Here is a 27,369-nt window from a genome sequence, read left to right on the forward strand (position 1 = left end):
TATGGAAGGTCTAAAAGCTGCCATGAGAAGGTAGGAGGAACAAAACCGCAAAACATGGTATTACTGGCACAACGTCCAATACTCCAATGACTACAACACCTACATGTCCTCCTCTGTCCATTAGAAGAATCCAATGCAGACGGTTTATAAGTAGCAAAAAAAGAGGATTTATTTTGATACAGTCCTCCCCCCCCCCCCTCCACATACATTTTTGGCAAGGGTTTCCCTGAAGCCCCATTCCCACCTGTCCCCCCCCCTTTTGTTTTCTCTCCCTCTTCTTCTTCCCACTCTTCCTCTCTTTTCTTTTCTCTTCATTCTTTAGCTTTAAAAAAAAGGAAAATGTACGATAGCAAGACTAAACGGGAGAAGAGTGGTAATATGTTTACATAACACATAGCTAATGGTTATTTAAGTTTGAGTGTTTCAACCAGACGGATAGCAAATTCTGATCTAGTCACCACCACTTTTACTTACATGCTGTATAATGGTTTTCCTTATTTGCAGTCCTATAACTGGTAATATGTCGGATTTTTTTGTGTCTGACTAGTGACAATGGTTGTTCTGCCTTGTCTGAATATATTGCACCTTCCTTTCCCCTTATTTGACTCTTTTTGTTTCTGTAAGATGTCTTGTCTTGCTGAAGTACACAATAAAAATTTTTACTAAAAAAAAAAAATGTAGCCTGGTATAGACCTGCCTGACAGCGCCTCCCAACCCCCCCAACCCCAAACCCCCCCACCACCACCACCACCTTCTCAGGCATCAAGAGAAGAAGAAAAAGGTGATAGACCTTACTCACCACCACATTGGGGTTACCCTAGCCCAGTGATGGCGAACCTTTTTGAGCCCGAGTGCCCAAACTGCAACCCAAAACCAACTTATTTCTTTCAAAGTGCCAACACTGCAATGAAACCTGAATATCGAGCTTTTGGTTTAGAAAAAACAACTCGTACAGTAGTGCAAACTAATTAACAGTACAGGGATGACCAGAGACTGCGGACACAGTACAGGGATGACCAGAGACTGCGGACAGCACAGGGATGACCAGAGACTGCGGACAGCACAGGGATGACCAGAGACTGCGGACACAGTACAGGGATGACCAGAGACTGCGGACAGTACAGGGGATGACCAGAGACTGCGGACAGTACAGGAGATGACCAGAGACTGCGGACAGTACAGGGGATGACCAGAGACTGCGGACAGTACAGGGGATGACCAGAGACTGCGGACAGTACAGGGGATGACCAGAGACTGCGGACAGTACAGGGGATGACCAGAGACTGCGGACAGTACAGGGGATGACCAGAGACTGCGGACAGCACAGGGATGACCAGAGACTGCGGACAGCACAGGGATGACCAGAGACTGCGGACAGCACAGGGATGACCAGAGATTGCGGACAGCACAGGGATGACCAGAGACTGCGGACAGTACAGAGATGACTGCTGACCTTTGGGGAGGGAGGGGGAGCGGGTACCTGAATTTGACAGGTACCCGCTCTTACTTCCGCAGAGTTTTTTTTTATCTTACCTGTTCCTTTATCCAGCCGCGCGCTGTCTTCCCGGCTTCTGTAGTGTGGGCGCTCGTCGGACAGCCGGATGCCCAGTGCGCATGCGCGAGAAGCGCTGCGCTTTGTGATTGGTCCGGCGGCTTCTGGGATCTGTCATGTGTCCCAGGTACCGCCTTACCATTCACAAAGAGCACTGCTTCTTGTGCATGCGCACTTGGGACCCGGCTGTCACGCACACTACAGCCGGGAAGACAGCGCGCCGCTGGATTCTCCTGGCGTGCCCACAGATAAGGCTCGGCGTGCCGGCTGTGGCACGCGTGCCACGGGTTCGCCATCACTGCCCTAGCCCCTGAAGAATTTATTTGAAATGAATAGCTGAGCCTTAGCAGTGTAGTGATCTACATTGGTTTGGGATAGTGGTCTTGCCTCTAATCTGGCCCTTGATACAAAACACTATTGCTCCCACTGATGCCAACAATGATGCACTATTTCTTCCACTGACACCAACAGTGGGTCATCATTCCTACCACTTCTATAAAAGATGAGACACTATTCCTCCTGCTAATACCAATGATGGGGCAGATACAGTTGCAAGAAAAAGTATGTGAACCCCTTGGGATTACGTGGAGTTTTGCATGAATTGGGCATAAAATGTGCTCTGAACGTCATCTAAGTCACAATAGAAAAACACAATCTGCTGAACATAATACTACACAAACATTAGATGTTGCTATAGTTTAATTGCACATAACATGTAAACATTCACAGTGCAGGGAGGAAAAAGTATGTGAACCTTTGGACTTAACTGGTTGACCCTCCTTTGGCAGCAATAACCTCAACCAAACGTTTCCTGTAGTTGCAGATCAGACCTGCACAACGATCTGGAGTCATTTTGGACCACTCCTCTTCACAAAACTGTTTCAGTGTAGCAATATTCTTGGGATGTCTGGTGTGAATCGCTCTCTTAAGGTCATGCCAAAGCATTTCAATCGGGTTGAGGTCAGGACTCTGACTGGGCCACTCCAGAAGGCGTATTCTGTGCTGTTGCAGCCATTGTTTTGTTGAACTACTTGTATGCTTTGGGTCATTGTCCTGTTGCATCACCCATCCTCTGCGGAGCTTCAGTTGGCGGACAGATGGTCGTACGTTTTCCTGCAAAATGTCTTGATAAACTCTGGAATTCATTTTCCCATCAATGACAACAATCCGTCCAGGCCCTGAGGCAGCAAAGCAGCCCCAAACCATGATGCTCCCTCCGCCATGTTTTACAGTGGGGATGAGGTTTTGATGTTGGTGTGCTGTGCCTTTTTTTCTCCACACATAGTGTTGTGTGTTCTTTCCAAACAACTCAATCTTGGTTTCATCTGTCCACAGTATATTTTGCCAGTAGTGCTGTGGAACATCCAGGTGCTCTTTTGCAAACTTCAAACGTGCTGCAATATTCTTTTTGGACAGCAATGGCTTCCTCCGTGGTGTCCTCCCATGTACTCCATTCTTGTTTAATTTTTTCCTTATTGTAGATGTGTCAACAAAAATGTTAGCATGTGCCAGAGATTTCTGTAGGTCTTTAGCTGACACTCTGGGATTCTTCTTTACCTCATGCAGCATTCTGCGCTGTGCTCTTGCAGTCAGTCATTTTTACAGGACGATCGCGCCTAGGGAGAGTAGCAACAGTGCTAAACTTTCTCCATTTGTAGACAGTCTGTCTTACCGTGGATACATGAACATCAAGGCTTTTGGAGATACTTTTGTAACCCTTTCCAGCTTCATGCAAGTCAACAATTCTTGATCGTAGGTCTTCTGAGAGCTCTTTTCTGCGAGGCATGGTTCACATCAGACAGTGCTTCTTGAAACCAGTAAACCCAAAACAGGTGTGTGTTTTTTAAGGGCAGGACAGCTGTCAGCAACACATCCAATATCATCACACTGTGTATAAGTAGGTAATAGAGCGCTGGGAGTACATAAGTGAAGCAGCTAGCATAAAAGGTAACCTTGGGACCCAGATAGAAACATGAAAAAATAAATATGCAGCGCTTTTGAAATTAAATATGAACAAGCATAAAAAACAGAACATGAACAGCATAACTGCATGACAAATTCAGTCCATATTGCATGGTGCGATAAAGTGATAGGTGCAATTGTCCCAATAATTCATGTTCAGAGTGTCATGGAAATTTTGTATTGTTGGTCGAACTTTAAATGTGTCATATATTCGTGTTATTCATATGTCTCTCGTGTGGCTTAATTAAAGCTCTGAAGGCTGCAATTGGGCCATGCGCATGTACAATGTATGTATTACAGTACTCAGCTTGGTAATGGATGAGATGGCAGATCTGCGCTTATAGACCGGCGTGTATACCACCACGGCATTCCATGCGAATGCTGCTGTCAGTAGACCGTGGGCCTGTATCCACATATCAGCAGCATGGTACCACGTGGGCTTCATAACGCAATGCGCAAGCGGTGTGAACTCCGTGTGTAGGCTTATGCATATCTTACAACCCATTACTAATCTGAACTGTATCTGGGATGGATGTGTTTTAATAAAGATCGTATCGGGCCCATCCAGGTACAGACTGATATTTTTAGGGAGTGCTTGTGCAGAGAATTTTGCATACCAATAGAAGCTAGTAGGACAGGAAATATGACCTCAGATGGCTCATAGGGGGGAAGGGGAGGAAGTCTGCTGACCTCAGAAGACTCATGGGGGAGGACCAGTGATAGATAATAGCAAAGGCTATGCTCCAATTGGAATGTACATCCTCTGTATAGGCAATCCCCATTGTATTGTTCGGTGGGAGGGATTGACTTTATTCATGTGGGGGGCATGTGTGTATTCTTAATAAAACAGAGAGCTGAGCCTAAAGCCGGCCCTTATGTGGATTGCAACCATCCTGAGAGTGTCGTGTGATCATTCTAGGGTAACGGAGCTCCAATTCTCCCACAATTCAACAGAACCAAAGTATTTGGATGGGCAGGAATCGTGTAGTTTAGCTGCAGTCGTGGTAAGCGGGATTCGCACAGCTTTATGGGGGATTTCTGCACATCCAACTGCGAGTACTCACGGTAAGGAGAAATTCGTTAAAGCGAATTTCCAAGACAGTTTGGCGAGCCTGGTGGATACTAACGCGTATTCTTGCGTAGCTAACCTAGAACGAGGGGGGAATGGCCATCATGAACTAGCAAAAAGTATGCCGGCACATTTCAGGTCTCTCTGCCATTAAGAGGATCGCTTTTTGCGTGTTCGTGTGGCTGATTTCGCTCTCTGTTAGCTAACAAGAAATACCGCTTGGCAAGGACCTCATTTTTTGTCCTAAACTCTTGATTTGTGGGTGAAAAGACGAGGGTTTGTCTCTGCTGAGAGCAGCAGGGGGGGTGGGTTTGGTTGGCTGGATTTGGTCAAGTTTAAAAATCTTCCAACCAAAAATTAAACGGGTATATGTTTTAGTGGGTAAAAGTTGTTGCATAGTGTTAGGTAAGTATTTGTGGGTTGTAGGTACTGTGGTGATTGCTCTACCCCCCTCCACGTGAGGTAATTATTACAGTGCTGAAAGGCTTAGGTTAATTGTTAACTGTTGTAAGATCTGTGTTATGTGGTCTGTACAATGTTTTGTGGTACTACTGCTCCCAGCAAGCATGCAGCAGGGGGTCCTTTCTGTTACATGTGCATGTTAGTGTGATATGTTGGTGTTTTATGTCCGTTCTGTGATTGTGCCCAAATTGTGTTGTATGTGTACTTCATATTGTTGTGTAATTGTCCAGTGTATGTTCTGTCTAAAAGTCTGTTTTATGTAAGAGGCAATTTTGAGGCTAGAGTCTGCCGTGTGTTTCCCTGTGGGGGGTCATTCTAGTGTTACCATGTGCTTCCCTGTGGGGGGTCATTCTAGTGTTACCATGTGCTTCCCTGTGGGGGGTCATTTTCTTGACTAAACCACATGGACTCCTTTTGTTTGGTGGCCATTTTGTTGGCTACCAAATGTGCAGTAATCTCTATGCAATGTGCATGAAGTTTCCTATATGCATTTGACCCATATTGTGTTTTTAATCCAAATTTTTTACAGTTTCATTTGTTTGCTTTTAGCTTTAAATTTGCGTATTGCCAGCCAATTTAAAGTGTATTAAGCGAGTTTTCCCTTCACGTGTTCCACATTTAATGAGCGCGGGGTTTTTGCACATAGATTTCTTGTATAGTGATTATGTTTTTCTTGTGTTTTTCCTGTTAAAAGTAGTTCCTTATTGTAAAGCGGGTTTGTTTTAAGCTGCTGTGTCGCGTGTTTCACGTCCAGCAGACTTTTTGTGTAAACGGTTCTAGGTGGTTGCAGTAAAGATTGCGTGTATAACGTGGATCGTTTAGCGGTGCTGATAGGAGTGATTTTTGCGTCAGCAACAAGGTTACTTTTGGCGCAGTTTTTCGGTTTACCTCTGTGTAATTGTTTTACTGTGAAACGTCCCGTGTTTTTCATAAGGATCCACTTTGTCCTTTTTAACAGTTTTTCAGGTTGAAAAGGGTTTTTCTGTGTGTATTAGGAAAGTTTTTTTTCTTTACACAAATTTCCTAAAGGTCAGTTAGCAGGTTTCTGCCCAACCAGTGACCCCTAAGTAACATCCAAGAACCCCTCTTTTTGTTTTGACTTGTGTTAGCTACTGTGTGCAGGGAGAGAAAAGCCACTTTCATCATTGTGCGGTGTGGCCTGCCAAACACAGTGGGTGATGAGAACCACATAAATTACGCTGTGTGAGTGGGCGGTCCAGGGAAGTAACACTTAGCCTGGTTACCACAAACACTTCGGGTGGTCAGGATCACACAAATTGCGCTGTGGGAGTGGGAGGTGTGCTCTCAGTCTGACCGCCACTTGATGCGCTTCGGGTGATCGATAAGTATCACATAAATTACGCTGTGCTGGGAAAGTGGTGGAATCAGGCCTCTCGGTAGGATCCCACCGAGTGCTCCAGGGGGTAAACAGGTACCCGGACGCGGGATATATACCAGTGACTAGTCACGATGGGCAGTAGTCAGTCCATGAAGAGAGAGGGGGAACCAGCCCTCTTCAGGGTAAGGACAGCTGCACAACTGATGAAGGTGAGTTTGGGGGGGAAGTCTACAGAACCCCTCAAAAGGTGGAATAAATGGTCGAAGGGTACCAGATGGGAAATTCCCCGGGAAGGTACATTTGACGCATGGAGGTGGGAAAAATTCATCTCTGAATTTGAACCACGGATGCAGGCGTCAGAACTAGAGATCGCACAGCTATGGCTTCACAGGTCAATCCGATTAGGGAAGCAGGGCATACATAAACTGGTGTCTGTCCGGAAGAACCAGGTGATGTATACCTGGCCTCCAGAGGGAATAAAACAGGAGGATCCGGTGTCAGAGGTGGAGGAAGCTCTTTCAGGGCTGACTCTTCTAAGGCAGGCAGGATCAGGGTCTGCTGGGGTCCCCCAACAACCAACAGTGGCTGAGATAAGTATAACTGCACCTGTCTCTTCTGTTAGTGACGTCACTCTTGACGTACCTTCTGTGTCTTCTGTCTCTATGCCTCAGCCTCTGCCTCTACCTCTCCCTTCTCCCTGCTTCACCCCAGCTCCTTCTGTTTCCAACTATGAAGCCTACTCAACAACCGATTTGCAGACTATCTGTGAATCAAGGGGAATAGACACCCGGTTAAAAAACAGGGCGGATTGCATCAAAGCGCTACGAACCACTGATCAGACCCCTGCCCCCCAGCTATACCCTGATCTGAGGGACCTCAAACCTGAAGGTGCAGTAAGCGAGGTGGTTAATCTAAGCCCACCGATGAAGCTGGGCCAGCCCTTGCACTCTTCCCGGACCGAGGCCTATCCAGTCAGAGTGCAGCAATTTGAAGGTCCTCCCAATGCACGGGGGGAACGGACTTTAGGGGAACGGGTAGTTTGGCATGTCCCCTTCACCCCGGCAGAGATCCGCACTATTCTGGCTGAGCTCCCGGACTATCGAGTCAATCCGAGAGGATTTGCTCGAATGTTTGGACAAAACCAGTTCAGCTATGGTATGAGCGGGTCAGATTGTGCACAGATCCTACGGGCAAAGGTGGGCATGGAAGTGGCCAGTACAGTGATTGCAGGGTGCTCTATAACCACGCATGAGGAGATGACTTCAGGGGGCAAAGAGTTCTGTACACAGCTAAAGGCAAAGCTTCCAGAAATGTATGGTGCTACCTCTACTACGGACATGATGAAGCTCACCCAGGGTCCTAATGAGGAAAGCGCCTGCTTCTGGCGCCGTCTCAAGCAGACGGCACTGGATGCGGATCTGGAAGTTGGACCTGATGCTCCAACTGAAGGGGTAAAGGTGACCGCGACGCACATTCTGTTGCGGGCCAAATTTTTGGAAGGCATCGATACTAAAATTCGGGAAAGGCTGGTTCTGGCCCGACCCGAATATAATGAGATGTCTATCCCTGCTATCCTTTCCACTCTTGCGGCAATAGAGAGGGAAATGGATAGAAGAAAACAAGACAAGGCCAAAGTTCTTATGTCCCAGACCCCACACGAAAAACCAAGGGATCTGGGTCACAGGAAGGATAGGCCCCCACCCAGGTGCTTCCAGTGCCACCAAACGGGGCACATGAGGAGGAGCTGTCCCCAATTACCTAAAGGTCGGTGGCAGTTCATTCCTGATGAGTCCTCCGCCCCTATGACCACCATGGTAAGTAACTCCTATGAATTCTCATAGGAAGTTGACAAATCGGTGTCGCCCCAGATCCATCTTTTTCTAGAGGAATTCAAATATCCCCTCCCTTGCCTCACTGACACCGGTGCAGCAAGAACGGTCCTGCGAAAACAGGACATCCAAGGCAAGGTACCCCTCTCAGGGGAAAGCCCTCCTAACCCCTACTAACCTCACTATCAAACGATGCACTATTCTTAACCCAGCTTCTCTTCTTCCTGTGTCGGAAGATGAGAAGGGGGGGGAGGACAGCAATGACAGTGCTGAATTTTGCAACACGACTAACAATACTAACACCTCTTCTGCTAACATGTCTTCTTTGTCCACTACTAATCTCTCTTCCAAAGGACACGACTGCATTTCTTTGGTGGAACTGGAGTCAGCGGCGACACACCCCATATCACCCCGAGAGTAGCGGTAAGGTTGAACGTCTTCCGATACCCAAAAACCTTGGCCTGAGTGTCTCCCCATTGCCCCCTATTCCATCCGGAATGCCCCTCGGCAACCACATGGGCTGTCACCCTACGAGGTGTTGTTTGGGGGACTTCCCAAAACAGGGTTGTACTTTCCTCAACAGTTGTCGTCTTTGCATTCACAGCTTACAGGTTATGTGCAATCTCTGCAACGGGAGCTGCAGAAGATACACCATCGGGTTCGCGAATCGCTCCCCGATCCAAATGCAATAACAGGTGTTCTTTCTATTGAGCCAGGTGATTGGGTCGTCCTAAAGAAACATCAAAGAACCGGACTCGAGCCACGGTTCACCGGACCATACCAAGTCCAGCTGACGACACCTACCTCACTCAAACTCGAGGGACGAGACAACTGGGTGCACGCAAGCCACTGCAAGAAGCTTCTCAGCTACACCAGAGAATGAGGGGTGTCATTTTCCTTTTTCTTTTTGTTTGTATGTCTTACATGTGTGTGAACGGAGGAAAAGATGGCAGATACCCCAACCTTTTATTTAAAATGCACCTACGTTTAGCCAGAACCGCCAACAAAACCAACTGTTGGGTATGCTCTAAGCCCCCACCCAGTCATCACATGTCCGCAATGGCCGCTGTTCATGCCCTATATGACATCCGCGTCGGCATGAAAAAGCAAGGGACCCCTGGTCAGCCCCCACGTAGACATTTATCGGTAGAACTTAATGACACATTTTTAGCAGGTAACATCAGTTTCAGCACCAATATTAGCTCTAGCTCCTGTAGGGCCCTCGTCAGTCCATTATGGGTAACTGGGCAGCTAGGCAGCCCTCAGGTGTGCTTTAACATCAGCTTTGGCACAGGTAACAAGTTTGTTGGGACTACCACCTGCGAGGGAGGTATAACTGTCAATCTGACTAACCGGACTTCCTTTCTGAGTAACCACACTGACCGACCAGACCACGTGTGTTGGAAGGACGGATGTGATGTGCAGACTGAGGGAGCAATCCCCCAGTCTGTGCAACTGTTGCTCAGTGCCAGAGGCCGAACGAGGAACTCCTCCTGCTCTGCTCTGACAGGTCCATACTATTTTCTGTGTGGTTCGGCAGCCTATAGAACATTCCCCCAGAACGCGAAAGGTTCGTGTGCCCTCATAAAGCTAGTCCCCGCATCCTATGTAGTGATGGACCATGAAGAGTTGATGGTCCACAAGAAGGTAAGGATGGCAGGGAGAGTTCGCAGAGAGCTGTTCTCTGAGGGCGACCAGGCATGGGCTTGGTTCCCCTCATGGACAGGATGGGGAATAGAACTTATGAAGCGCCTGAACAATTTTTCTGTCATCGTGGATAGTATGTTTAACGAGACCGTAGAGGCTGTCAGAGAAATTGCCCAAGAACAACGGCAGATGGGAATTTTAGTGCTTCAGGAGAAGATGGCCCTTGATTATCTTTTAGCCGCCAAAGGGGGGTTCTGTGAGTTCATCGGAGAGGATTGTTGTACTTGGATAGAAGACACCGATGACAAGGTCCAGGCCCATATGGACAAAGTTAGTGAACTACAGGGAAAAGCTAGAGCTATAGCTAGTGAGGGTTGGAATCCGTTCAAGGGTTTGGGAGGATTGGGAGATTTCCTGTTCTCCATCGGATCTTGGTTGAAGGAAGTGGGAGTGTATATCCTGATGCTTCTCTTTTTCATCTGCCTTTTATATGCCGCGGTGAGATGTTCCTGTTGCCTCATCGACCGTGTAAGCCAAGCTCGGGCAGACGACCACATCTCCATGCCCGCTCCGGGGATCCCACTCCAACCACTGATCGGGGGAAGACCTCACCAACCAACCACCTTCTCTACAGATTACGTCCTGGCTTCCCTCTAATTTATCTCTCTGAAGACCACATTCTCCAAGACCTTCAAGCAAGCTTCAAGCCTCATCATTGTTTGTGTCTGCGATTTGGAAAACTGTCTGGGTCGAGACCAGCCTTGTGTGGCCCCGTCTGCAGGGGCAATTTGAGAATCTATTGCTGGATCTCCCCAGACCACCGTGGGATCACAAGCTTTATTCATACCACAAGTCTGTTTGTGGTTTTTGCAAGAGCCTTCCTGTAGTGAAGGTTCCAACGCTCTTGAGGATCATCGCTTCAATCAAGCCTGTTTGCGTCGAGTCTGCGTCGGGTCTTGTTGTTTCAGGTACCCCGTGGAGCTTTATTCTCAGGGACAACTACAGGAACTCTTTGAAGTTTGAGACTACACCCATCAAGCTGAAGAAGATCAAGAAGGGACACGAGGAGAATATGATAAAACAGGAGGGAATGTCATGGAAATTTTGTATTGTTGGTCGAACTTTAAATGTGTCATATATTCGTGTTATTCATATGTCTCTCGTGTGGCTTAATTAAAGCTCTGAAGGCTGCAATTGGGCCATGCGCATGTACAATGTATGTATTACAGTACTCAGCTTGGTAATGGATGAGATGGCAGATCTGCGCTTATAGACCGGCGTGTATACCACCACGGCATTCCATGCGAATGCTGCTGTCAGTAGACCGTGGGCCTGTATCCACATATCAGCAGCATGGTACCACGTGGGCTTCATAACGCAATGCGCAAGCGGTGTGAACTCCGTGTGTAGGCTTATGCATATCTTACAACCCATTACTAATCTGAACTGTATCTGGGATGGATGTGTTTTAATAAAGATCGTATCGGGCCCATCCAGGTACAGACTGATATTTTTAGGGAGTGCTTGTGCAGAGAATTTTGCATACCAATAGAAGCTAGTAGGACAGGAAATATGACCTCAGATGGCTCATAGGGGGGAAGGGGAGGAAGTCTGCTGACCTCAGAAGACTCATGGGGGAGGACCAGTGATAGATAATAGCAAAGGCTATGCTCCAATTGGAATGTACATCCTCTGTATAGGCAATCCCCATTGTATTGTTCGGTGGGAGGGATTGACTTTATTCATGTGGGGGGCATGTGTGTATTCTTAATAAAACAGAGAGCTGAGCCTAAAGCCGGCCCTTATGTGGATTGCAACCATCCTGAGAGTGTCGTGTGATCATTCTAGGGTAACGGAGCTCCAATTCTCCCACAATTCAACAGAACCAAAGTATTTGGATGGGCAGGAATCGTGTAGTTTAGCTGCAGTCGTGGTAAGCGGGATTCGCACAGCTTTATGGGGGATTTCTGCACATCCAACTGCGAGTACTCACGGTAAGGAGAAATTCGTTAAAGCGAATTTCCAAGACAAGAGAAATTCGTGACTCTTGTGATCTCGTGATTTGTACAAATAATGCACTAACCAGATAGCGCAACCAATGCGCATGGAGCAATTAAGACCCGCTCCTGGTGCTCTGGACTTGTAGTATTAGGAGGATGTCATCTGCAGGTTTGGCCACCAGATGTCATCAATCCAGGTATATGGGTAAGTCATCCACCAGAGAGATCATCAGCGGGGGAGGGGGTGATCATGCATCATTCCCAAATGGACGTAACCTTCAAAAGCGGGCTCCCATAACATAGATGAGACCCAGAGAAGCCTCTGATAGTGTAGTATGTTTATTAAGTAAAAACTTACACCAGATACAATTGGAGGAAAAACTTACATCAAAGCAAGGTCAGGCCACCAGGGTGTCAATCAGGATGGCTTAGTGGTATGCATACACAGGTCAAGGGCACCTCCCTAACGCGTTTCGTGTGCAAAACACTTCCTCAGAGGGAAGTGGATGAAGAGGGTGGATGACTTACCCATATACCTGGATTGATGACATCTGGTGGCCAAACCTGCAGATGACATCCTCCTAATACTACAAGTCCAGAGCACCAGGAGCGGGTCTTAATTGCTCCATGCGCATTGGTTGCGCTATCTGGTTAGTGCATTATTTGTACAAATCACGAGATCACAAGAGTCACGAATTTCTCTGAACATGAATTATTGGGACAATTGCACCTATCACTTTATCGCACCATGCAATATGGACTGAATTTGTCATGCAGTTATGCTGTTCATGTTCTGTTTTTTATGCTTGTTCATATTTAATTTCAAAAGCGCTGCATATTTATTTTTTCAAATATCATCACACTGATTGGAGTCAAGATTGCTTCACTCCTGGCTCCAATTAGCTCTGGGAGAAGTCATTAAGCTAGGGCCTCACATACTTTTTCCTCCCTGCACTGTGAATGTTTACATGTTATGTGCAATTAAACCATGGCAACATCTTATGTTTGTGTAGTATTATGTTCAGCAGACTGTGTTCTTCTATTGTTGTGACTTAGATGACGTTCAGAGCACATTTTATACCCAATTCATGCAAAACTCCACGTAATCCCAAGGGGTTCACATACTTTTTCTTGCAACTGTATATGAGTTTCACTTTTTGAATTGAATTACTTTTTGATATTCTAATTTATTGAGATGCACCTGTAAGAATCAGTGATCCTGAAAAGGAGGATTACTAGTTAGTGGTGTCTTTGGTTGCCCCTGTGTTTGCTCATTGAAGTTTTTTAGCAGCTCCCGTTTATTATATAATTTCTTCACAACAGTTTTGATAAATAATATTGCTTTCACTTGAAGAAATGGACCGAGGTGTCTGAGAAATATGTTTAGATTTATTTATGTTTCACCATTCCCAGGATGATGTAACATGGCATTGGTATTGTGAAGACATTAGTTGAATGAATGTATATGTGTAAAGGGTGATGGTTTAGGGAAAGGTGTGTGTGTGGGGGGGGGGGGGAGTGAGCACAATTAGATTAGCTTGCATGGTTAGCAAGTCAGGTTGAAAAAAGAGAAAAGTCCATCTTGTTTATCCAATAGAGAAAAAAAAATAAAAAATATTAAACCTCCATATACACAACCTTATACCCACAGTTGATCCATAAGAGAAGGTGAACCCCCCCCCCCCCTCCTCTCTGAAGCATGGTCCGCTTTGCTCCAGCGAGGGAGAAAATTCCTTTCTGATCCCTGCAGGAAGCAATAGGATATTCCCTGGGTAAAGTCTCTGGTGTTATTACCTATAAATGTTAATATTCAGTTATATTTTGTGCATATAGGAACGACCTAGCTTCTTTTAACTCCCCACCCAGTCTATTGTAAAATGAAGGCCAGGCAGGAGCTTCCTTATCCAAGCAATGACATGATTTGTTTCCACTGTGTTCACCAGACACAGCAGAACAGAGTGATCGGTACCAGGCCACTGTGTCTGGCCCAGGTACCATGTTATCACTGTGACCAATCACAGCAATCACATTATCACACGTAAGCAACAGTCATGAATGGCTTTCATTCATGACAGCTTGCTTATGTGACGGGAGTTACTTTGGGTGGGGGGCCCATGGAACCCAGCTCACTTTGGAGAGGTGGGGAGACCCCTGTCTCAGCTCCCCATATCCTTCCTATGTGTAAATCACCCTGTGCCTGTTAGGGGTACAGGGTGATCTGTCCTAATATTGTGTGGGGGTTGTTGATTGTTTAATGTCATGTGGTTGTATCCCATTGTCCTATTGTTTGTCTGGCTTGGGAGCAAACTATTATGGGATGTTTGTGTTTATGTGTATTAGCTTGGGGGGGGGGGGTGTCTCCAGCAGCCCACCCTCCTGATGGGACTGTCTGCTGGTGTGAAGTTTTAATACCTGAGTGTCTCTTGTTACTAAATGTAGATTGCCCCGCCCTGTGTCATTATGCAGGGAGCGGGGATTGTTCCCTAAGTGTATATATCTTGTATCTGTGTTCAAATAAACTAGTCTACCTCCTGGTTTACCTCAAGACTGGTGTCATCTAGTCTTGTATGGTCAGCTGTGGTGTCTGTTGTCAGTGTTCAGACGGGGAAACGGTATTCTAATGGAAGTACTCAAGAGCAGTCTGGATCGGTTCCGTTACAGCTTACTATTGTGATCTTGTGAATGGTCACAATGATCACATGGTGTACAGGGCCAATCACAGCAGCCTTGTACCATGTGATAGTTGTGGCCAATCACAGCATCACAATAGTAAACAAGATTCATGATAGATAAAATGATTATTGTTACAGTGATCACCACTGTAACAAGCAATAACAGTGTAAGAAAAATCCTGATCACCCCCCAAAGTAGTAGTGTCACTACGATGACACTGCAGTACTCTGGTGACAGTACCAGGGGCGGACTGACAATTCATGGGGCCCCCGGGCAATAGGGGATCATGGGGCCCCTGTGTCCTCACCCACACTCAAACCACACCCAAAAAAGCCTATTAAAGGTATCAGGGGCATCTCACGGGGCCCCCTACTGACCCCGGGCCCTCGGGCAGTGCCCGAGTTCCCAAATGGTCAGTCCGCCCCTGGAAATTACATAAAAATAATTGTAAAAAAATAAAAATTGTGATCACTGTCACACCAGTTACAGTATCTGTGATCACCGCTACATCAGTTACAGTATCCGCAATCACAGCTAAGCACAAAAAAAAAAACCCTGAATGAATCGATGTCATTCAGTTAAATGCTTGCTTATAGCAAAGTAATTCTTTGCTATATGCAAATTGTATAAAAAAAAAAATACTGATCACTTCCCCAAAGTAGTACAATGTTAATATGGTAACATTGTACTACTTTGGTCCCCGGGCAATAGGGGATCAAGGGGCCCCTGTGTCCTCACTCACACTCAAACCACACCCAAAAAAGCCTATTAAAGGTATCAGGGGCATCTCATGGGGTCCCCTACTGACCCCGGGCCCTCGGGCACTGCCCGAGTTCCCAAATGGTCAGTCCGCCCCTGGAAAGTACATAAAATTAATTGTAAAAAAATAAAAAATTGTGATCACTGTCACACCAGTTACAGTATCTGTGATCACCGCTACATCAGTTACAGTATCCGCAATCACCACTGCAGCAGTCATATTGTCTCTGATCACTGCCACAGCAGTCCCAGTGTCACTATAAGGACTTGTTCACATGTGTGATACTCTCAGAAGCGCCATTCATGTTCATATCGCTCTTCAGTGAGCCTTTGACAGACAGTGAGGAGGCATTGCATAGCCTCCTCACCACCTGCTTTAACCCCTTGGAACCCACACCAATATCCGCATTCACTTGAATGGGTCACGATCAGCAGGAGTACAGAAAGTACCATTCCTGCCACAGCTGTGATGCAAAGCATCATAGCCGCAACATGTATACACCCCCGGCAGCTGCCTCTGCAGCTAAAGGGGATAGCTGTTGAGAGGTGGTAAAATTGACAGACAACCGAAAGCTTTTACCACCCTCAACCTCACATGTGAAAAAGCCCCGGTAGTGCAGCCCATCACAGTTCTCTGATCATAACCACACTAGCTACCTGTTCCCTTGGTCATTTTATGCTCTGCTTATTGGTGTGTTTGTGAGTGCATCTTTTTTTCTCTACAAAATAAATACATATTGTTTTTAGCATACTACACTATAGCCTGTGTGTAGGTTGTTTCTCTTCACTTTTATTGCTGTCTGTGCCCCCATCAGGGAGATTCACCCTCTCTATCTGTCAGACTTTTATAGTTATCATCGAAATAAAATCCCAAACTTTGGGATGATTCCAGAATCTTCTAATGGGTACACTGATTTTGGTGACCCTGGTGACACCTCAGATTTCCTTCACTTTGGAGGGATTTCCTCTCACTTCCTGTTTTGGCTATAGGACAGGAATATAAAGGAAAATCCCCCCAATGGGAAACAGATGGTAAAAAAAAAACCTGACAGGGGTTTTAAACCTCCCTTACTCGATCCAAAATGGAAAAAAAGGGTTTGCCTTATCTGCCCCATAGTTGCCCAATTAACCATTAGCCGCCCGGCCAATGGCCATTTGGCGTCCGGCAAAATCCTTCAGCGTTCCGGGTGGACGCCATATGGCATTCTCCTGGGCATGCGCAGATTGCACTCCTGCAGAGCAGGCCGTGTACCACGGATACGGCCGATGACAGATCTGAGTACCGGCCCCGTTGGTGGTACCATGTGACCTGCTGTGACCAATCACAGCAGGTCACATGACAGTTGTATACAATGGATGGCTTCATTCATGCCATCCATTGTATACTAGTGTCTAGCTATGAATGGTCACAGCTAATCCCATGCACATGTCATGTGATTAGCCGTGGCCAAATCACAGCTAAGCACAAAAAAAAAACCCTGAATGAATCGATGTCATTCAGGTAAATGCTTGCTTATAGCAAAGTAATTCTTTGCTATATGCAAATTGTATTAAAAAAAAATACTGATCACTTCCCCAAAGTAGTGCAATGTTACTATGGTAACATTGTACTACTTTGGTCATAGTGAAATATGAAAAAAAATCTTTAAAAAAAAAGAAAAAAATTTAATAAAAAATTAACAATAATAAAAAAAAATTTAAAAAATTATATTTTTTTTTTTCATACTGTCACCAGAGTCCCCGATCACCGCCATGCCAGTTATATGATGACGCTGTACTGCACTGGTGACAGTATGTAAAAAAAATAGTGAAAATTATTTTTAAAATTTTTTCATTTGAAATACGTTGGACTGTCTACTTTACAAAAAGGGGTCATTTGGGGGATATCTGTACTGTTCTGACATTTGGGGGATATCTGTACTGTTCTGACATTTGGGGGATACCTGTACTTTCCTGACATTCTTTGACCTCAAGAAATTAGATTGGCTGTCAGTACTTCAGGATTGATCAATATTCAGATCTATACCATAGATTGTGAACTCTATAACTTTCCTAAAAACTAAAAAATACATCCAATACATTAAAAATACAACAGAATATAAAAGTCAGCTTTCTGTTCTATCCTCCAATCAGCATGTTCTTTGTTAACCACATGCTGCCCAGCTACTGTATAAATACGGCGGCAGGGCGGCATGGGCAGGCAAAACCACGTTTTAAAACGTGTGTTTTATAAACAGGTAGGGGGCACGCGCGAGGCGCGTCTGCCGCCCTACCTGTCCCGCTGATCACAGCCACGGATGTCAGTGGCCGGGTCACAGCCGGTCCTTACCGGCTATCTCCCGGCGATTGGCGGCATTCAGTGACAGAGAGCACAGCTGCAGTAGCTGTGCTTTCTGTCACTTCCCTGACAGCTCGAGGACACACTGATCGGGACAGAAGAGTTTCTCTCTCCCGATCAACCTGTCCCCATCCAGTACACACCCCGCCCCCTACTAAAACACTCCCCTCACACAGATAACCCTTTCCCTGAATAATAAACTTAACCCCTTCCTCCCCAGTGCCATTTAACAGTGTCAGTGTTTTTTTTTTTTGCACTGATCACTGTATTGGTGTCACAGGGGATGTCAGTGACCCCAAGTCAGTACACCCCAATGTCAGAATGTCCGCCGCAGTCCCGCAGTCCCGCCATAAGTCGCTGATCGCCGCCATAAGTCACTGATCGCCGCCATTATTAGTATAAAAAAAAATCCCAGTATCTTTCCTACTATTTGTAAACGCTATAACTTTCACGTAAACCAATGAATTTACACATATTGGGGTTTTTTTTTTTAGCAAAGACATGTCGCAGAATGCATTTTGGCAGAAATTTATGACTAAATTTGATTTTTAATTTTTTTTTTACTGGACATGTTTTATAGCAAAAAGTCCAAAATATTGTTTTTTTTCCTCAAAATTGTCAGCCTTTTTTTTTATAGCGCAAAAAATAAAAACCGCACAGGCAATCAAATACCACCGAAAGAAAGCTCAATTTGTGGGGAAAAAAAAAGGATGTAAATTTCATTTATGTACCGTATTGCATGACCGGGCAATTGTCCGTTAAACTAGCGCAGCGCTGTATAGCAGAAAAATGGCGTAAATTGCAGTATCTATACCATAGTTTGTAGACGCTATAACTTCCACACAAAGCAATCAATATACACTTATTGGGATTTTTTTTACCAAAAACATGGAGCAGAATACATTTTGGCCTAAATTTATAACCAACTTTGAGTTTACTATATATTTTTTATAGCTGAAAGTAAAAAATATTGTTTTTCTTCAAAATTCTTGGCCTTTATTTGTTTATAGCGTGAAAAATAAAAAGCGCACAGGTGATCAAATTACACCAAAAGAAAGCTCTATTTGTGTGAAAAAAAGGACGTAAATTTCGTTTAGGTGCAGCATTGCATCACCGTGCAATTATCAGTTGAATTAGTGCAGCGCCGAGTAGCAAAAAGAGGCCTGGTCATTAAGGGGGGTAAATCCTCTGGAGGGCAAGTGGTTAAATAAGTTACAATGCAGACACCTGATTGGCTTCTGATGCTGCTCCTCCCTTTAGCATACATGTTGCTGTACAGGGAATTACAAAAGGTTCATTCAAAGTAAAATCCAGGTACTAGCTGCATTTAGAAATACATTTCTTTATTTTAATGAATACAAAACAGCATTAATTCACGCGTTTATTTTAGAGTACTAGAATGGGCTGGTCCTTTTGCTACCATAAAGATGAATTCCAGGTATAGATATTTTTACATACGGTAGTTACATTGGTCCAGTTTGGGTGAACTTGGGTGTACATACCATACCTGCGAAAAATCTCTGTGGTAGATACTTCTACTTCCATGATCTCTACTAGCTCCTGTGCTGAGGGGTTGCCCTGCTGCATTGGGAACACAGGAGGTCACCCGCTGGGCACGGGTGCCGTTCAGAGATCACTTTTCTCAATGAATGCAAAGTATTTTCTGGTTGGACAAGGTGGATGTCACTGGCCTACCTCTGCACCTTGTCCAGTCAGAGAAAGCTTGGCATTTACTGAGAACATGTAAAGGGATCTTTGAATGGCACCCGTGCCAAGCTGGTGACCTTCTGTTTTCACAATGCAGCAGGGCAGCTGCTTCGAATGTAGAACCTAGAAGCTAGTGGATTCCTACTACAGTGATTTCCAGATTCTAGAGGGATCTAGTATGGTATATGCATAGTTACATTGGATCAAGCCGAACCAATGTAATTATGTAAAAATATCTAAACCTGTAATTTTTTAAAGTATCTAATGTAGAACTCCAGCCAAAATGTATTGTTTAAGTCAATATATAATGGGTAAAGGAGAGAACTGATATCAGGTTTTTATTGCCTTCTGTATGCTATTCATTGCATGAACCTCTATATCAGCGGTTCTCAACCTGGGGGTCACAACCCCTTTGGGGGTCGAACAACCCTTTCGCAGGGGTCCCCTAAGACCATCAGAAAACACATATTTCCAATGGTCTTAGGAACCGAGACACCGCTCCTCTATCAGTCTCCAGGCGGGTCTGCCCACATGCAGATACGTCCACATTTCCCTGGACCGCGATGTGTGCGCGGGATGACATGCCACCCCTGTCATCTGGCCACATCCCCGGGATCACTCAACAGCTCCGCCTCCTCGCCAGTGATTGGCCGCCGGAACTGTAGCTCAGGAGAGGCACACAGGCGGCCAATCAATGGCGAGGAGGTTGAGCTTGGAGAGGTGGAGCCGAGCAGCAGCGCGAAGATCAAAGAAGATCGAGTGAGGGAGCGGCCGGAGAAGGAAGACAGATGACAGGTAAGTGTCTGTAGCGTGCAGATGGTGCTGCTGCAGCCAGGTATGCTGGCTGTAGATGGGAGAGGGAGGGAGGGAGGGAGCGAGCCCAGGCTGGAGCAGGGGTCAGCAAGGTAAGTATCATTGGTGTCAGTGGGAGAAATAGTGCCCCATCATTGGTGTCACTAATACCAATGATGGGGCACTATTTCCTCCCCCCACTGACACCAATGATGGGGAACTATTCCTCCCCCCACTGACACCAATGATGGGGCACTATTCCTCCCCCCACTGACACCATCGATGGGGCACTATTCCTCCCCCCACTGACACCAATGATGGGGCACAAATCCCCCCCACACTAGTATCAATGATGGGGCACTATTCCCCCCCCCCCCACTGACACCAATGATGGGGCACTATTCCTCCCACACTGACACCAACAATGTGGCACTATTCCTCCCACTGACATCAGTGATGTGGCACTACTCCTCTCACTGCAAAATTACAGTTATGAAGTAGCAACGAAAATAATTTTATGGTTGGGGGTCACCACAACATGAGGAACTGTATTAAAGGGTCGCAGCATTAGGAAGGTTGAGAACCACTGCTCTATATAATTATTTGTAATATTGTAGTAACCAGTGCTATAAGCACATTAATTGTCAATATTTGCAGTACACATGCAAATATAATCATAAATTATGTTGTGGTATATTTTTTATGTCAACAGATGTATTAGGCTTGAAAGAGCAGGTTCATGGCACCAGTATACTTGGGCACAGAAAGGTCATCACAATAAAGGATCCCAGCAAAGAATAGTGAGTATGCAAACAAGGGGTTTGTATAATGAAGGGTTAATGTGAGACAATCCTTTGGATAAGGCCCCAGAACGCATAAATATACCAGATCCAAATCTTCTGTCAAAAGCGAACATACATTCCTTTGAGTTCTTTAATCCTAGTTAGATATATACATTGCAGACATTGTAATGATATTTGTCCTAATTTTACCTTTGGCATTTTTTATAGCAATTAGTTTCTCTGTTTCACGCTTTCCACGGGTCACCCTTTTGTTGCCGTTACAAAAATGGTCTGCAAAAAAATGACCAAAAATATTAACAGTTAAATAAATGATTAATTCCTAATAACTTAAATGAGAAAGTAATAGAACAAGAGGATTTCAAATGACCAAGATTTTAGGATGGTGGTTAGATAAACAATACCCTAGTGAGTCAGCTGGGGCATTTCTAGAGGAAAGAATTCCAAAGTTGGACCAGCCTAACAGTAAGAATCTCTTTCTATGATGTAGATAAATATACTTTTCTGCAAGTTTAACCCTTTTATTGCCACCAACGTAAAGCATATGTCTGTGGCAGCAGCGACTTCTACACTTATTGAGTGGGCAAGGCAGGTGTCAATAGGTAGAGTAGAGGGAGATCACCGAACACCTGTTCACTGGGTCTAGATGTGTGGGGACAGCATGAGTGTAGATGTGTGTTGCCAACATGGGTCTAGATGTGTGTGGTCAGCATGGGTCTAGATGTGTGTGGTCAGCATGAGTCTAGATGTGTGCAGCAAGCATGGGTCTAGATGTGTGTGGCCAGCATGGGTCTACATGTGTGTGGCCAGCATGGGTCTAGATGTGTGTGGTCAGCATGGGGCTAGATGTGTGTGGCCAGCATGGGTCTAGATGTGTGTAGTCAGCACTGGTCTAGATGTGTGTGGCCAGCATGAGTGTAGATGTGTCGGGTTGACATGGGTCTAGATGTGTGTGGCCAGCATGGGTCTAGATGTGTGTGGCCAGCATGGGTCTAGATGTGTGCGGCCAGCATGGATCTAGATGTGTGCGGCCAGCATGGGTCTAGATGTGTGCGGCCAGCATGGGTCTAGATGTGTGTGGCCAGCATGGGTCTAGATGTGTGTGGCCAGCATGGGTCTAGATGTGTGTGGTCAGCATGGCTCTAGATGTGTGTTACCAACATGGGTCTAGAAGTGTGTGGTCAGCATGGGTCTAGATGTGTGTGGTCAGCATGGGTCTAGATGTGTGCAGCAAGCATGGGTCTAGATGTGTGTGGCCAGCATGGGTCTAGATGTGTGTGGCCAGCATGGGTCTAGATGTGTGTGGCCAGCATGAGTGTAGGTGTGTCGGGTTGACATGGGTCTAGATGTGTGTGGCCAGCATGGGTCTAGATGTGTGTGGCCAGCATGGGTCTAGATGTGTGCGGCCAGCATGGGTCTAGATGTGTGTGGCCAGCATGGGTCTAGATGTGTGTGGCCAAGCATGGGTCAAGATATGTGTGACCAACACAGGTGTATACTGTATATGCATGGCTAGAACAGGTCTAGATGTGTGTGGCCAGCATGGGTCTAGATATGTGAAAAAAGAAAGATCGAGTATCTAGCTGCTCGTCCACAGCATAAATGCAAACAGAAATAACCCCCTTTGGGACTTTAATGCAGCTGACATACCATCACACATATATTCATAAAAAAAAGTTGTTTCTCATACTTTATTGTACGGAATTATTATTAAAAAATACATTGCAATTTAAAAACACACTGGCTCTGATAGCTTTTCCAGGAATATATTCCCCTTGTAAGATTAAAACATACAAAATTTCCAAGAAACTCAAACGTGTTTCAATCATTTCAATTTTAGATCTTCTTCAGGAAGAATAAGTGCAAGAGGGATCTCTGAATGGACATACACTATATTGCCAAAAGTATTGGGCCCGCCCTCCAAATCATTGGATTCAGGTGCTCCAATCACCTCCATAGCCACAGGTGTAGAAAATTAAGCACCTAGGCATGCAGACTGCTTCTACAAACATTTGTGAAAGAATGGGTCGCTCTCAGGAGCTCAGTGACTCCAAGCGTGGTCCCGTGATAGGTTGCCACCTGTACAATAAGTCCATCCGTGACATTTCCTGACTACTAAATATTCCACGCTCAACTGTTAGTGGGATTATAACAAAGTGGAAGCAACTGGGAACAACAGCAACTCAGCCACCAAGTGGTAGGCCACGTCACATGACAGAGCGGGGTCAGCGCATGCTGAAGCGCACAGTGCGCAGAAGTCGCCAACTATCTGCAGAGTCAATAGCTAAAGACCTCCAAACTTCATGTGACCTTTAGGTTATCACAACAACAGTGCGTAGAGAGCTTCATGGAATTGGTTTCCAATGCCGAGCAGCTGTATCCAAGCCTTACATCACCAAGTGCGATGCAAAGTGTCAAATGCAGTGGTGTAAACCACGCCGCCATTGGACTCTAGAGCAGTAGAGACATGTTCTCTGGAGTGATAAATTACACTTCTCTGTCTGTCAATCTTATGGATGTGTCTTGGTGTGGCGGTTGCCAGGAGAACGGTATTTGCCTGACTGCATTGTGCCAAGTGTAAAGTTTGGTGGAGGGGGGATTATGGTGTGGGGTTGTCCTTCAGGGGTTGAGCTTGGTCCCCTAGTTACAGTGAAGAGAACTGTTAAGGCGTTACCATACCAAGACATTTTGAACAATTTCATGCTCCCAACTTTGTGGGAACAGTTTGGAGGATGGCTCCTGCCTGTTACAACATGACTGCACATCAGAGCACAAAGCAAGGTCCATAAAGACATGGAGGAGCCAGTTTGGGGTGGAGGAACTTGACTGGCCTGCACAGAGTCCTGACCTCAACCCAATAGGACACCTTTGAAATTAATTAGAGTGGAGGCTGTGACCAGGCCTCCTCCCCCGACATCAGTGCCTGACCTCACAAATGCACTTCTGGAAGAATGGTCCAACATTCCCATAGACACACTCCTAAACCTTGTGGACGGCCTTCCCAGAAGAGTTGAAGCTGTTATAGCTGCAAAGGGCGGGGCCAACTCAATATTGAACCCTACGGACTAAGACTGGGATTAAAGTTCATGTGCATGTAAAGGCAGGGGTCCCAACACTTTTGGTAATTTAGTATATTTGAGATTAGTAATAAGTTGTGTGTAAGGACATCAATGACAATTATACAATCTCCATTTTCATACTTACAAAACCATAGTTGAGTGGTTAATGTTTATCAGAGTAATCTTAAAAATACTGGCGTTCAAGATGGGATTGCATGGTTCAACATTCGATAGTGTAAATAATCAGGAGGACAAGACTGGTCACATACCCATCTCATAATACTGGCGGCAGAGAGGGAAAAACCAGATCACATTCCATACCCTTCTATAACACTGTTCAACAGGTAAAAAGTTTTGGGCATAAAATTAGCTAATCTTACATAATTTTGGGGTGCTGAAAACAAAAATTACCCTAAAAAATGTTGATTGGCTCTAGTTTCCATGATATATTCACCCATCTAATGACGTAAGCCATTCAAAATTATGATGCAACTTCAGCTGCATATTGCGCAATTGATACTGGTGACCAATAGAAAATTGCATGTATACTGAGATAATGCAATATTAGCCTTTAATTGCATCACTTCACTGCATAAAAGCTGCAGTATCTGTAGCTGATTGTAGTTCGACAGAGTCTTTACATTTCGTTTTATGCTTATATAGGCTACTCAGTAATGCCTCGAACTTGTGTGAATAAAGCAGATAATTTCTGCTATATCTGCAGTGAAATAACTTTTATCTCACAAAAAAGGAGGATAACAGGAATGATTAAGAAAGCCTACAATTTGTATTTTGGCTGCAAGATAGGAGACCAGGACAAGAGCTGGGCACCACATATATGCTGCAATTCTTGTGGGACGGCACTGGAGCAATGGTTGAATGGAAAAAAGGCATCTATGCCTTTCGCTGTGCCAATGATTTGGAGAGAGCCAACAGATCATGTTAGTAATTGTTACTTTTGTATGGTGCCTCCAATTGTAAAAGGGCTAAATAAGAAGAAAAAGTTATCTGTGCACTATCCAAATATTCCATCGGCAATACGTCCAGTTCCTCATGGAGAGGGGCTACCAATTCCTAAAGCACCAGAATCCTTCGTGGTTGTCATGTGAGGAAGAACCTGAAGCATGTAGTCATGTGCAGTTGTAAGAGATAGCCCTTTCCTCGAATACAAGAGAAAAGCCAAGAGAAGCAAAACCGACACAAACTGAAGACAAAACTAGTGAGAATCCTAAGTATTAAAATGATTCAACTTAGCTTATGGCTATAATTTTTCTTGGTAATCCTATGCAATATATTATGCCATTTAGGCTTTGTTATGTAGTCAATATCACTTGCTTTATATTTGTGGAAAGACATCTATCTATATAATTATTGTGCATTATGTAGTCATTACACCTATAGTAGAAAACTTTCCGTTTACAGAAAAACTAGAGCCAATTGACAAATTTCATTGTTATATTTGAACTCAGAATGTGAAATTCATTAAGAAATGGATCCTTTTGTTTCCAAAACTGGCAAAAAATAAACATTTGTTGAACAGTGTAATCATCAAATAATAAAACAGAGAAATTAGAGACAAAACATTTACAGGTGACAAAAAAGAAAGACTGGCTTATAATTTTTTGACACTTGTAAATGGTATGTGACCACTCTTGTGCTCCTTATTGCTTACACATCAAATTTTGGACCAAACAATCCCATCTTGAATGCAAGTATTTTTAAGATTGCTCTTATAAACATTAACCGCTCAACTATTGTTTTGTAAGTATGAAAATGAAGATTGTGTAATCGTCAGTGATGTCCTTACACACAACTTATTACTAACCTCAAATATGTCCATTCGGAGATCCCTCTTGCTCTTATGACCCCTGAAGAAGATCTAAAATTGAAACGTGTTGGAGTTTCTTGGGAATGTTGCATTATTGTAATCTTACAAAGGGAATATATCCCTGAATTAGCTATCAGAGCCAGTGTGTTTTTAAATTGGAATTTATTTTTAATAACTATTCAGTACAATAAAGTATGAAATTTTTTTTTTTTAATGAATATACTGTATGTGTGATGATATGTCAGCTGTATTAAAGTCCCAAAGGGGGTTATTTCTGTTTGCATTGGGGTCTAGATATGTGTGGCCAGCACAGGTGTATACTGTATATGCATGGCTAGAATGGGTCTAGACGTGTGTGGCCAGCTCAGGTTTAGATGTGTGTGGCCAGCTCAGGTTTAGATGTGTGTGGCCAGCTCAGGTCTAGATGTGTGTGGCCAGCTCAGGTCTAGATGTGTGTGGCCAGCTCAGGTCTAGATGTGTGTGGCCAGCTCAGGTCTAGATGTGTGAAGCCAGCTCAGGTCTAGATGTGTGTGGCCAGTTCAGGTCTAGATGTGTGTGGCCAGCTCAGGTCTAGATGTGTGTGGCCAGCTCAGGTCTAGATGTGTGTGGCCAGCTCAGATGTGTGTGGCCAGAATGAATCTAGATTTGTGTGTTCAGTTCAGGTCTAGATGTACACCAAACAGAAGTCAAATGTGTGTGTCTAGTTCAGGAATGGATGTGTGTTATCATCACCTATTCTCTGTTCTGTTGTTGCCTGGAAATTTGTTTGTAATACAAGTCCAGCATCATAAAACACTCCCAGAGCATTGACTCCACTTCCTGTGGTACATCCAATGTCATATTTCTCAATCCAATTCCAAACCTTGGAAAAAAATACAGCAAAATATTTAATTGACAAGCATACAGTACATTATTATTATTATACAGTATTTATAAAGCGCCAATAGTTCGCTCAGCGCTGTACATTACAGAGGGGGACAGAACATGTGACAGAACAATACCAATACAATGCAAAACATGAGGGGATTGAGGACCCTGCTCTTTGGAGCTTACAATCTAGGAGGGAGGGGATGGTGGCACAGGAGGAGATAGCTGTGGGGGATGGAGTGGTTATTTGAATATAAATGGACAACAACTAAAACAAGCATCAGTAATCATCAAATGATTATCATCAATGACCTTCATGATTAGCTTTATAATCATCATCATCCTGATACATCCCTTCTTGCTTCCACCATCAGTGATCAGTATCCATCTTTTGATATAATCCATACTTCGTTATTCATAAAAATAATCCATTCTGCATCACTCATTGTAATCTCTTATAATCCTTATGGTCATAATTATCATCATTAATAAGGTTCATTAATTGTCAACATCATCAGCTTCAGTCAATCATCATTATCAGTCGTCATCCACCACCACTTAGAGTATATTTATCACTATCATTACTAATTGTGAACTATTTCAGTGTCAAACAATTGTTTTCACAGGTTGAGAGGAGGGCTGCAACTAACTAACTAACTATATATATATATATATATATATATACA

The 27,369-nt window shown here is 44.6% G+C and overlaps 1 protein-coding gene across 1 annotated transcript in view; it reads right to left on the reverse strand.

Annotated features, from left to right (window-relative positions):
• Window positions 1-27,369, reverse strand: part of LOC149442412 (A.superbus venom factor 1-like) — a 209,546-nt gene that overhangs the window by 108,157 nt on the left and 74,020 nt on the right. The window contains exons 15-17 of the mRNA XM_089656128.1: window positions 26,549-26,678; window positions 22,913-22,931; window positions 21,122-21,177 (exon numbers count right to left, since the gene is read on the reverse strand). Coding sequence (XP_089512254.1) covers window positions 21,122-21,177; window positions 22,913-22,931; window positions 26,549-26,678 — 205 coding nt within the window. The remainder of the gene's footprint in view (window positions 1-21,121; window positions 21,178-22,912; window positions 22,932-26,548; window positions 26,679-27,369) is intronic.

This window comes from Staurois parvus, unplaced genomic scaffold, assembly GCF_062004578.1.
Source record: "Staurois parvus isolate SC_StPar_1 unplaced genomic scaffold, SC_StPar_1.0 ptg000887l, whole genome shotgun sequence".
Lineage (NCBI taxonomy): Eukaryota > Metazoa > Chordata > Amphibia > Anura > Ranidae > Staurois > Staurois parvus.